General features: G+C 42.6%; 1 protein-coding gene across 1 annotated transcript in view; it reads left to right on the forward strand.

Moving 5' to 3' along the window:
- Window positions 1–13,560, forward strand: part of SWAP70 (SWAP switching B-cell complex subunit 70) — a gene marked incomplete at its 5' end in the record, with an annotated part of 102,406 nt that overhangs the window by 76,560 nt on the left and 12,286 nt on the right. Inside the window, 2 exons of the mRNA XM_008053708.1 lie at window positions 5,655–5,836; window positions 13,092–13,199. Of these exons, the coding sequence (XP_008051899.1) occupies window positions 5,655–5,836; window positions 13,092–13,199 (290 nt within the window). The remainder of the gene's footprint in view (window positions 1–5,654; window positions 5,837–13,091; window positions 13,200–13,560) is intronic.

Here is a 13,560-nt window from a genome sequence, read left to right on the forward strand (position 1 = left end):
CTTGTAGTTCCAGCTACTTGGAAGGCTGAGGCAGAAGGATTACCTGAGCCCAACAGGTTGAGACTGCGGTGACTGGGAACATGCCACTGCCCTCCAGCCTGGGTGACAGAGTGAGACTCCAACTCAAAAAAAAACAAACAAAAACAACTTATTGAAACTAAGTATGTGTTCAGTTCTGTGTGCAGATGAAAAGAATATATATATATATATTCTGTGGTTGTTGTATGGATTATTCTATAGCTATCTATTAGGTCCACTAGGTCAAGTGTTGAATTTACATCCAGAATTTTTTGTTAGCCTTTTACCTTCATCTGTCTAATGTCACTTCAGTATTGAAGTCCTCCATTATTATGTGTGATTGTTTAAGTCTTTTCTTAAGTCTAGTAGTAATTGTTTTATACATTTGGGTGCTCCAGTGTTGGGTGCATATATATTTAGGATAGTTAAATCTTCTTGATTTGAACCTTTTGGTTTTTTAAAAAATATAACGTAGCCGGGCTCGGTGGCTCAGCCTGTAATCCCACGCTTTGGGAGGCTGAGGTGAGTGGATTGCCTGAGCCCGCGGGTTTGAGACCCGCCTGGGCAACTTGGTGAGACCTCATCTCTACAATAAATCAAAAAATTAGCTGGGCGTGGTAGCACGCACCTGTAGTTCCAGCTACTGGAAGGCTGAGGCGAAAGGATCGCCGGAGCCCAGCAGGTCGAGACTGTGGTGACCGGGAGCGGCCACTGCACTCCAGTCTGGGTGACAGAGTGAGACTCCAACCCAAAAAAAAAAAAATAACGTAATGCCTGCTCTTTTCTGTTTTGTATTTGCATGGTAGATCATTCTTCATCCCTTTACCTTGACCCTATGGATGTTGTTTCATGTTAGATGGGTCTCTTGAAGATAGCAGGAGGATGCATCTTATTTTTTATACAGTTTGTCACTCTAAGTCTTTTAAGTGGAGCATTTAGACAGTTTTTATGGAAGGCTGAATGTGAGTTTTTATTCCTGTCTTAGTGTTGTCAGCTGGTTGCTTTGGAGTCTCAATTTTGTAGTTGGTTAATAGGGCCTGTGGGCTATGTACTTACTTACATGTGCTTTTGTGGTAGCAAGTATTGTTCGTTTCCATGTTTACAACTCCCTTAAACTTCTCTAGTAGGGCTGATCTGATCGTAATGAATTCACTTAGTGATTGCTTGTCTGGGAAAGACTCTATTTCTCCCTCGTTTACGAAGCTTGGTTGGGAGGCTGAGGTGAGTGGATTGCCTGAGCCCGCAGGTTCGAGACCCGCCTGGGCAACTTGGTGAGACCTCATCTCTACAATAGATCAAAAAACTAGCTGGGTCTGGTAGCATGCGCCTGTAGTTCCAGCTACTCAGAAGGCTGAGGCGGAAGGATCACAGGAGCCCAGCAGGTCGAAGCTGCGGTGGCCGGGAGCGGCCACTGCACTACCGTCTGGGTGACAGAGTGAGACTCCAACTCAAAAAAGAAATTTTTTTGCCAGCATTTCTTTTCTTTCAAAATGTACTCCCAATCTCTTCTAATTTCTAAGGTTTCTGCTGAGAAGACCACTGTCAGTCTGATGGGTTTCCCTTTTCTATAGCTGTCTTTAAGATTTTTTTCTTTCATGTTGACCTTGGATAGTCTGATGACTATATGCCTTGGGGATGCAGGAGTTCTCTGAATTTTTGGTATCTGTATGTCAACCTCTCTAGCAAGACTGAGGAAATGTTTCTGACCTGCATCCTCAAATATGTTTTCCAAGTTGCTTACTTTCTCTTCTACTCTCTCAAGTGTGCCAATAAGTCATATGTTTGGTTGCTTTACATAACCACATATTTCTCAAAAGGTTTCATTCATTTTTTAAAAATTCTTTTTTCTTTATTTTTGTCTGACTGAGTTGATTTGTAGGACTGGCCTTCAAGCCCTGAAATTCTTTCTTCTACTTGATCTAGTCTGTTGTTAAGGCTTCCGACTGTGTTTTGAAATTTCTGTAGTGAGTTTTTTAATTCCAAAAGTTCAAGTTTGGTTCTTTATTAATCATCTTTCAAATCTTGGATTGTTTCCTGTCTTCTTTGTCTTGGATCTCATTGAGTTTCCTTACCATCTGTATTCTGAATTCTATATCTGTCATTTCAGATATTTCAATATGATTAGGACTCATTGCTCAGGAACTAGTGCAATCCTTTGGAGATGATAAAACACTCTAGCTTTTTGTATTGCCAGAGTTCTTGTGCTGGTTGTGTCCCATCTGACTCTTTTTTTTTTTTTTTTTTTTTTGATATGTTTGAATGGGACTTATTTATTTCCCCCCTTGAGAGTATGACTGTGGTGTATTTTGTGTATAATCAATTGACTTTGTTTCTGGGTGCTTTCAGAGGGCCAAGGCTCTGTATGAGTTCCTTGGATGCAGATAGGTTTGTGTGGTGGCTTTCTCAGACATTGGTTGTTGTAGTGATGTATTTTTGTTTGGTGGTGTAGGCTTTTTACTCTTTGTACACTGGCCCTCAGTGGGTCTGGGAATGTTGGAGAAACAAGAAAAGTTTCTGCCCTCCCAGCACACCTCTCTGTCAGAGGGGATGGAACTACAGGAGAAACACAAGAATTGGCTTCTTTCCGTGCATCTGCCCAAGGTTCCAGCAGGGAGAGCCACCTCTTCATCCACAACGGTACACTGGGGAGGGGGTGGGGTGTGAGAGATTCCCCCGCCCCCCCACATCCATTCCTGGGCTCTAGTGTTGCCTGCTTCAGTGGCTAGTGCAGTGTCTACTTTTCCTTTGTCCTAAGGGGGCTTTGGTTGGCTGCGCTGAGTCCATTCGGAACAGTCCACACCAATGTTAGATCTCTAAGGGATCTACTACTCCCTGGAGACTGGCCAGTCACTGTGCTTGCCAAAGTGAGAGCAGGTTGCCAGAAAAGTCTATGGGTGGTCTGGTGATGCAGTGGGTCACACGTGGAGGATCCCTGGGCAGGGGAATGGCTCTATAAGAAGGTAACTGGTATAGTGCCTGCCATCTTGGCCTGGACCTGAGGGGGCATGCAGCATGCTGCATGGGCTTGCCATCCAGTTCTCTGTTCTCTGGAAGATCTCTCATTGCCACCAACAGTGGTGTCCTAGGTTGCAAGGACAGAAGGGCTCCCCAACAGTTTAGCTGTCAGTAGATTGTCACGGGGGGAGAGGAGTAGAAAAGCACTCCTTTCTACTCTTTCCACTCGACCCTGAGCTCCTCAAGGGATCCATCTTAGCCAGACTTTTGCTGCTTTTTTTTGTTTGTTTCTTTGAGCCCCAACCTTTTGCATGGTCACTTCAACAGGTCCTGTTTCTCCTCCTTCCATTTTCTGCTCAAAACTTGAGCATCCATTGGCAACTCTGATCTTCATTCTGAGAACTGGCATGTGATGTCCCTAGTCAGCCATCTTGAAACTAAATTTCCCACAGAAGCTTTTGAATACTTAAAGCGATTTTCAAGATCCATTATGTGCACAAGAAATCACTAGTTTCAAATATCTCAAGAATACAAACTTTTGAATTGATAACTTTTTCTTTGAGTCAGAGTCTCACGCTGTCACCCAGACTGGAGTACAGTGGCACACTCACAGTCACTGTAGCCTCGACCTGCTGGGCTCAGGCGATCCTTCCACCTCAGCCTTCCAAGTAGCTGGTACTACAGGCATGTGCCACCGCACCTGGCTAATTTTTTGATTTCTTGTAGAGTTGAGGTCTCGCCAGGTTGCCTGGGCTGGTTTCGAACCCGTGGGCTCAGGCAACCTTTTACCTCGGCTTCCCAAAGTGCTGGGATTATAGGCATGAGCCACCATGCCCAGCCAAATTAATAACTTTGTTTTTTTTGTTGTTTTTTTTTTGAGTTGGAGTCTCATTCTGTCGCTCAGACTGGAGTGCAGTGGCCGCTCCCGGCCACCGCAGCCTCGACCTGCTGGGCTCTGGCGATCCTTCCGCCTCAGCCTTCCAAGTAGCTGGAACTACAGGCGCGCGCTACCACGCCCGGCTGATTTTTTGATTTATTGTAGAGATGAGGTCTCGCCAAGTTGCCCAGGCGGGTCTCGAACCCGCGAGCTCAGGCAATCCACTTACCTCGGCCTCCCAAAGTGCTGGGATTACAGGCTGAGCCACCGAGCCTGGCCATTAATAACTTTTAATCTACTATATTACCCCAAAATTAGTAAAGAATGAAACAGAAATTTTTATTTTGATCCTAAAGGAGATTCTGAATATTATATTCTTGGACATAGGTAAAATTATGTTATGTTGGCAATTGTGGTCATTTTTCATGTGGTTTAAGAGTTTGAGGCAAGGGCACCTAGGTTTGAATGCTCTTTCCTTAATCTCTTGAGTTTAGTTATGGATTCTGTAACCTCTTTTCTGTGGAATGGGGACAATAATAGTACCTATTTCTCAGTGTTGTTGTGAGTATTAGAAAGTAGATAATTACAGATATACTTGTACATTTTCAAAATGACATAGATTGCAAATAAACTGTCAATTAATTGGGAAATTATTGCATAAATTATGGTGTAGTTCCACAATGGTGTACTTTGTAGTATTTTGTGTATAATATTTTATGTACTGACTTTGAAAGCTCTCTAAGGTAAATAAAGTGAAAACAGCTAAGACTTAGAACAGTGTGTTGTTTCACCATTTGTATCAGAAGAGGGTGGAGGACACATATTTATTTGTATATGCTTAAAATATCTCAGGAAAGATGCACAGGAAATTGTTGGCATCAGTTGTTAGTAGGAAGAGAAACCGGGGACTTGGAAGATAGGAGTAGGAGGAAGACTTTTGCAGTATGTCCTTTATGCTTTTTGAATCTGAACAAAAAAAAGAAAGTATTGGTTATTTAAGAAATTGCATTGAAATAATTAAAAATATCAGGAAAGAAATCAGTTTGGTCAGGCTCGGTGGCTCAGCCTGTAATCCCAGCACTTTGGGAGGCCGAGATGAGTGGATTGCCTGAGGCCGCAGGTTCGAGACCAGCCCGGGCAACTTGGCGAGACCTCGTCTCTACAATAAATTAGCCGGGCATGGTATTGCGTGCCTGTAGTTCCAGCTACTTGGAAGGCTGAGGTGGAAGGATTGCCTGAGCCCAGCAGGTCGACACTGGGGTAGCCGTGAGTGTGTGTGCCACTGCACTCCAGCCTGGGTGACCGAATGAGACTCCAACTCAAAAAAAAGGAAAAAGAAAAAGAAATCAATTCATGTGAAAATTAGATAATGCATGTAAATGATTTTTTTTTTAAAGTAAATGATTACTCTTCAGGAAGAGAATGTATAGGGAGACGACTTCATAAGGCATAGATGAGAGGCAGGCTAAAGTATAGAGAAAGGAGTCAAATATATTGTCCTAAGTTCTTAAAATATGTACAGTATTCCCAAATCAGGTGTCTCTTTAAGTATAGATATAGCTATGGAATTTTGGAGCTGGAAGAGACTTTATAGATTATCTCTCTCATTTTAAAGATGAGGAAACTGATGCTGCGAGAGATTATGTGACTTGTACAAGGTCACCCCACTCCTGAGTGGCAGAATCAGAGTCTATACCAGGTCTTCCAACTCCCTACTTGGTTTTCTTCCCACTTTACCATTTGCATGTTAGGCTTACAAAGAGTAAAGAATATTTCCCTCTTCTTTCTCCTATACCTTTTATAGCCATTCATTCTACTATTCACCTGTTGAAGCTGGGCAGCCCTCCACCACACAAAGAAGCCCGCCAGCATCGGAAAGACCTCCGGAAGAAGTTGCTGGCTGAGCAGGAGGAGTTGGAGCGACAGATGAAGGAGCTCCAAGCCGCCAACGAAAATAAGCAGCAGGAGCTGGAGACCGTGAGGAAGGTGGGAGTGGGTGCTGGACTTGGGTGGCTCTTCACTCCCCTGCAGACGCCATCGCTGCCTTGCTCAGGGGCTTTGGTATCACCCAGACTCAGTTAGTGAAGTTTTAGGGAGATGTTTTTGGTGAACTCTGTTCTCAGGATGTGTACCCAGACCACTGAGTGAAACACCCTGTTTCTCCCAGCCCCAGAAGTATGTGGATCTCGGCAGCAAAAACATTTCATAAATTAGGATGGTGTCTTTATAATAATAATGAGCACAGTTGAATTTTGTCAGAGAAAAAATGGGAAATTTCATTCCCATGAAGATGTGAGCCTGAGGATGTGAAAGTTGTTTTTGGTGACCTAGAAAAGGTCTGTTGGTTTCTGAGTTTCCCCCTAGTTCTCATCTAACTCAGGAGTACCCTGGGAGACTCTTACTTTAGAATTGTGGGTTTTACTTATTTGGAGTTAAAGATAGAGCTGAGTCAGCTTCTCCTTCCGGGACTAGGAGGTCACATACCATAGTATGTATAAGATAGTTGACATTCATTGGGAAATGTTCTTCTTGAATTATGTCACAGTTCTGGGGTGGTAATGAGTTCCCAGTATGGGGGCATGGTCCTTACTTGTGACATCTCTGGGCTGAGCCGCTCTGTTTTGAATCAGAAAGCACCTACTAACCAAAGCTCAAAGACCCTTTTATGCTCTCCTGTGCAAAACCTTTGCCCTGAGATGTGGGACTGGCTTACATTCCTAGTGGGGTTCTCCCTTTGTAGCCCATAGGAAAGCCATAATGTGTGCTGACTCTTAGATAAATATTTTTTTTAGACAACTTTTGTAATCTCAGGAACCATGTAGGCATAGAATCTTAGAAACAATTGTTGCTGTCACACACTTAACTGTGTGAAAGCAGCTCCTATGTTCTTGCCACCCTTTCCCTTAAATCACTCTTGATCTTGGCCTTTGTCTCCTGCAATTGCATTTTCTTTAAAAACTGCCTTGATAAGCAACACTGAGTACCTACAGTGTATGATTGCTACTTCCTCCTTCCACTGTGCACACATCAGAAGAGTTGGTGTTATGAGGGTGGGGCAGGGAGCTTGGGCTTGGTGTCAGTTTTTTTGGTTTTCATTTTTTGGGGTTTTTTTTTTTTTTTTTTTTGAGTTGGAGTCTCACTCTGTCACCCAGACTGGAGTGCAGTGGCCGCTCCCGGCCACCACAGCCTCGACCTGCTGGGCTCTGGCGATCCTTCCGCCTCAGCCTTCCAAGTAGCCGGAATTACAGGCATGCGCTACCACGCCTGGCTGATTTTTTGATTTATTATAGAAATGAGGTCTCGCTGCCCAGGCGGGTCTCGAACCCGCGGGCTCAGGCAATCCACTCACCTCAGCCTCCCAAAGGCGCAGGATTACAGGCTGAGCCACCGAGCCCGGCTTGTTTTTTTTTTAATTGGAGTCTCACTCTGTCGCCCAGGATGGTGGTCCTTTCACCTCAGCCTTCCAAGTTGCTGGAACTACAGGCACACACCACCACTCAGTTAATTTTTTGTGATTTATCGTTAGAGACGAGGTCTCATCAAGTTGTCCAGGCTAGTCTCAAACCCCTGAGCTCAGGAAATCCTCTCGCCTCGGCCTCCCAAAGTGCTGGGATTACAGGCTGAGCCACTGCATCCGGCCGGTGTCAGTTTTTATAATTTGTTAAAATTATAAAACAGCTCATACATGCAGAGGAGAGTGTGAAATATGTGTCTACAAATAATCATACAATGACTACCCATGAAACGACTTCCTGGATTAAGAGAGAATATTGCCAATACAGGTTGAATATCAGTTATCCAACATGCTTAGGACCAGAAGTGTTTCAGATTTTGGATTTTGGAATTTTTGCATTATATGCAGTATTTCCTGGTTGAACGTGCCAGACCCAGAAACCTGAGATTTGAAATGCTGCAATGAGCATTTCCTTTAAGCATTATGTCAGAACTCAAAAGGTTTTGGGTTTTGGAGCTTTTCATATTCATTTTGTATTTTGTATTCAGACCTTACCCTCATCCCTGACTCCTGAAAACCACTGACCTCTTCTTTGTTCCTATCTTTTTGCTTTTTCCAAACTGTCAATAAAATGGAATTATGCAGAATGTAAGTTTTTCAGACGGGGCTCTTTCACTTAGCGTCATGCATTTGAGATTCATCCATTGAATGCCCCTTTAAACTCTAAGCTCCTTTAAACTCTGCCTCCTTGGATCATGTAAGTGCCCTGCTCTGTGTAATGTGAATGCATGCCTGGTGTTGGCAAGGTATAGACCTACCAAGACAGCTTTCCCACTACCTACATTTATAGAATTATTTAAATGACTGGTCTGGGATTCTTGGAGAAGTGCTGGAAGATTATTTTAGATCCCTTAATAAACTTTGATTTTCTTTTCCATGTCAATAAATACAATTCTCCTACTTTTCATTGAAGCGTTCTTAGAAAACACTGCTTAGATGAATATTTTAATCACCTGGAATTAGTTTACATATCTGTGGGTTTTTAAGACTTGACAGGCCTCATCTTAGTCAGAAGGAAAAAGAAATTATGGTAGTTTTTATAAATTAATGGATTTATTTAAAGGGTTTGCCCAAATAAGTTTTATTTCTATTTTTCTTTTTAAAATATAATTTGAATAGGTTCAGAAATTTAAGGATTTCCTTTCACTTCTTTCCCCCTCTACCTAATTCCTTTCCCTTGCCCAAAGTAAGGAAATGTGAATATACGTTCTTATTTTTCCCATTTTCAAATGCAAAGAAGTACAAATCAACCTTACTGTTCTGCTTCTAGTTTATTTCACTTAATATATTCTTGAGGTCTTTCTATATGAGTTATAAACAGAGCCTCCTCACTCTTTTTTTTAATGGCTATATAACATTCTGAGACTGGGCTCGGTGACTCAGCCTGTAATCCCAGCACTTTGTGAGGCCGAGGCAAGTAGATTGCCTGAACCTGTGGGTTCGAGACCAGCCCAGGCAACTTGGTGAGACCTCGTCTCTACAATAATTTTTAAAAATTAGCTGGTGTGGTAGTGCACGTCTATAGTTTCAGCTACTTGGAAGGCTGAGGTGGAAGGATCACTGGAGCCCAGCAGATCAGTGCTGGGGTGGTTGTGAATGTGCCACTGCACTCTGGCCTGTTCGACAGCCTGGACAACTCCAAAAAAAAAATCAGAAATATGACTGTGTCATTACTTACTTAACCAGACCCCTATTGGTGAATATTTTGGTTGTTTTAGTAGATGATATTATGGGGATTTTTTTTTCTTTTCTTTTCTTTTTAACGTCCAGGTTATATTTCTGTCACCCGGGCTAGAGTGTAGTGGCATGACCATTGTTCACTGTGGCCTGGAACTCTGAGGCTCAAGCAATCTTCCTTCCTCAACCTTCCAAGTAGCTGGGTCTATAGATGTGTGTCACCACACCCAGCTAATTTTTTTTTATTTTTTATGGAGATGAGGTCTTGCTATGTTGCCCAGGATGGTTTCAAACTCCCGGGCCCAAGCAACCCTCCTGCCTCGGCATCCTAAAATGCTGGGATTGCAGGTGTGAACCACCTTACCAGACCAGGAATTATCTAATATCTATGTCATTGTATATGTCCATACATGTTTTGATATCTCTGTAGAATAAATTCTCAGAAATGAGAATGTTGGGTCAGAGTGTATACATCTGTAATTATGAAAATCCAGGTAAATAGAGCAGCTACCATCCTGAATGTTGCTATTCACTATGCAAGAAGAAAGCATGTTCTAGGGTTTGGCAGTAAGTGCTCAACCCAGAAATGTCACACTGCATTTCTGTTTACAATACTTTGGCCAGAACTGGTCGCACGTTTCTGATGAGAATTCAACTTTTAAACTTACTGGAGTTCTCTTGTGTGTGGTGAATCATTTTTTTTTGCTGATTTCAAGATTTTGTTTTTGTTCTTGTCTTTAGCAGTTTTAAAAAAAAATATGTGGGGTACAATTCAGGATTATGTATACATGTGGATATTGTACAGGTAAAGCTTGGGTCTCTCTTTGGTCCCCACTTCACCTGGTTTGAGATCAGGTACCCTTATTAATGTTATAGTCCCCCCCCGGCAATGTCCTGCTACTGCCAAACCCTTTTTTACAATGTTATAATAAATGCTCAGGGTCTGCTTATAAGTGAGAACATGTGGTACTCAGTTCTTTGTTTCTGTGATAGATTGCTGAGTATGATAGACTCTAAATCCATCCAAGTTGCTGCAAAGTCCATAATTTTGTCCTTCTTCATGGCTGCATAATATTCCATTTCTTATATGTACCACATTTTTTTAATCCAGTCCACTTTTGATGGACAGCACAATTGGTTCCATGTTTTTGCTATTGTGAATAATGCTGCAGTAAACATGTGTGGCAGGTATCTTTTTTGTAGAATGATTTGAGTTCCTCCAGGTATACTCCCAAAAAGGGGATTGCTGGGTTGTACAGAAGGTCAATTTTTAGATCTTTTAGCAGTTGCCGCACTGTTTTCCACAGAGGTTGTACTAGTATACACTCCCACCAACAGTGTAGAAGTATTCCCTTGTCCCCAAATCCTCTCCAGTACCTGTTGTTTTTTGAGTTATGGATAATGGCCATCCTGACTGGAGTTAGGTGGTATCTCAGTATGATTTTAATTAGCATTTCTTTGATGATTAGTGAGGCTGACTACTTTTTTCATGTATCTGTTGGCTGCTCGTGTGTCTTCTTTTGAGAAGTGTCTATTTGTATCTTTTGTCCACTTTTTTCGTTTTTTCTTTTATTTTATTTTTGAGTTGGAGTCTCACTCTGCCACCTAGACTGGAGTGCAGTGGCCACTCCCAGCCACCGCAGCCTCGACCTGCTGGGCTCCAGTGATCCTTTCGCCTCAGCCTTCCAAGTAGCTGGAACTATAGGCACGCGCTACCATGCCCAGCTAACTTTTGATTTATTGTAGAGGTGAGGTCTCGCCAAGTTGCCCAGGCGGGTCTCGAACCCGTAGGCTCAGGCAATCCACTCACCTCACCCTCCCAAAGGCGCGGGATTACAGGCTGAGCCACTGAGCCCAGCTTTTGTCCACTCTTTAATAGGGCTGTTTGTTTTTTTCCTTTTGGCACATTTGAGTTCCTTATAGATCCTGGATGTTAGGCCTGTGTCAGATATACAGTTAGGAAATATTTTTTCCCATTCTGTGGGCTCTCTCCCCACTCTCTTGAAGGTTTCTTTTGCTTTGCAGAAGCTTTTCAGTTTGATGATGTCTTACCTGTCTATCTTATCTTTTATGGCATGGGCATCTGGTATGTTGATCAGGAATCGGTTGCTTAATCCAATTCCAATTTCCATAAGGGTGTCTCCTGTGTTTTCTAAGATTCTCATAGTTTGAGGTTTTATGTTTAGGTCTTTGATCCATCTAGAGTTGGTTTTTGTGAGTGGTGATAGGTTAAGGGTCCTGTTTCAATCTTCTGCATGTGGTCAGCCAATTTTTCCAGCACCATTTACTGAATAAGTTCTCTTTTCCCCAGTGGTTGTTGGCAGAGACTTTGTCAAAGATGAGCTGGTTGAGAAATTGAGGTTTTGCTTCCGGAATCTCTGTCCTATTCCATTGGTCTATATACCTGTTCTTATGCCAGTACCAGGCTGTTTTTATTATTATAGCCTTATAGTAAAGTTTAAAGTCTGAAAATGTGACACCTCCTGCTTTGTTTCTTTTGCTAAGGATTGTTTTGGCTATTCGTGGTCGTTTATGTTTCCATATGAATTTCTATATTGTCATTTTCAGGTCTGAGAAGAATGATGTTGGTAATTTAATGGGTATTGTGTTGAATCTGTAGATTGCCTTGGGTAGGATGGACATCTTATGTTGATTCTTCCAATCATACTTCCTCATACTTTCAAATAAAGTCAGTTCTTTTGGGGAGAGCGTCACAGCCTGCCTTTGTCCCTGGGCAAAACTTTTGTGCAGTGTTCTGGAGCTGGGGGTTAAAGCAGTGGCTGACTTCTTTTGGAGTGATACTCCTGCTTTATGAGCCCGTCACTAGGTGGCAGTTGTAGCCTTCACCTCTTGCCTCTCCCTGTGTGCAACTCCTGCCCTACAAGTGAATTACGACAGTGTTCTTATCCTGTCTTATCTAGGTTAGGACTTCTACCCTGTGAGTGGGGGCAGTTGGAGGAAGAGACCCCCAGGCCTCTCAGCCACTCTTCTACAACATGGGGATGATGGGAAATTCTGATGGCCTGCCCCTCCCTGGAAGATATCATAGCCCTATACCATGAGTTAAGGGGAGAAGGAGCCCTTGTTTTGGGTTCCATCTGCCAGGAGTAGAGCCTCCTTCTTACTGACATTGTGGGGGAGCAGGAAGGAGTGCCTTGCGTATCAAATTCAAATGCCATGGACCCTCACTGTTCTGAGATTTAGTAGATTGTCTTATCCAAATATTTTTCTTTCTTTCTTTCTTTTTTTTTTTTTTTTTGAGTTGGAGTCTCACTTTGTCACCCAGGCTGGAGAACAGTGGCATGCTGCTCGCGGCCACCATAGCCTCGACCTGCTGAACTTCCATGATCCTTCCACCTCAGCCTTCCAAGTAGCTGACACTACAGGCATGCACAATCACACTCAGCTAATTTTTTGATTTATTGTAGAGACAAGTTCTCGCCATGTTGCCCACGCTGGTCTTGAACCCACTCGCTGAGGCAATCCTCTTGCCTCTGCCTCCCAAAGTACTGGGTTTATAAGCATGAGTCACCATGCCTTATCAAAGTATTTTTCATTTGCAATTTGCCCTCAGGATAATTTCTAGAGACTTTCAAAGGTTTTGGTTTTTTTTTAAAATAATTTTTACCATTTATAGTTGCTAGGGAAAGCATCCATGGAGCAACTCATGCCACCCTTCTAAAAGGTAGGCTCTGTTAAAATTATAAGGCATAATGAGTCAGATGAAATAGTTCTCAAATCTCATGAATACAATTGCAAATTAATTTAACTCAGTGACTGTACTAAAACTTTCTTTGTAAAGTGTTGTTCAGACTTATCAGTAGTCTTTCATTTATCTAATTTGTTTTGCATGTTCACTCAGCAAATTGTTGGAATGGAATTCCAATGGAATCTGAGGTCTTTATTGAATATAAAGAATGTGTGGCCTCTCCCATATGTTTAAGTGTAACATGCACACTCTCTCTAATGTACTTACTTCTCCCGCCTTCAATGTACTTAATTCTACTGTAATAATCCTTCTTTTCTGTGCATGGGTTTTTGATTGGGTAGAAACTAGAAGAAGCAGCGTCTCGTGCAGCAGAAGAGGAAAAGAAACGCCTTCAGACTCAAATGGAACTGCAGGCCCGGTTCAGCACAGAGCTGGAAAGAGAGAAGCTTGTGAGTACCACATGACTGGGGAAAACTGCTACAGTCGCTCACAGAGCCAGCATGGGTTGGGGGGGAAGTGGAAAGGACTGGGAGGCTAGAGGGAGGCCATCTTACCAGCTTGGCTCTGCTACTGACTTGCAGTGGGCTGTTGGGGAAGTTATGTGTTCGTTCATCTATTCATTATCTGTTTACTGAGCACCATCTATGTGCCAGGCACTGTATCGAAGAAACATAGATAAAAAATATAAACCTTATTTTCAAGACCTCTAAGTAGAAATTTATGGAATGGGGTGATAAATGCTTGGTTAGGGTGAGTGTATGTCACGGTTTGTCCAGGACGGTCTTTGTGATCCTGGTATAATTATTATTA

This window comes from Carlito syrichta, unplaced genomic scaffold, assembly GCF_000164805.1.
Source record: "Carlito syrichta isolate Samal-C Ts95f unplaced genomic scaffold, Tarsius_syrichta-2.0.1 Scaffold288381, whole genome shotgun sequence".
Taxonomy (NCBI): domain Eukaryota; kingdom Metazoa; phylum Chordata; class Mammalia; order Primates; family Tarsiidae; genus Carlito; species Carlito syrichta.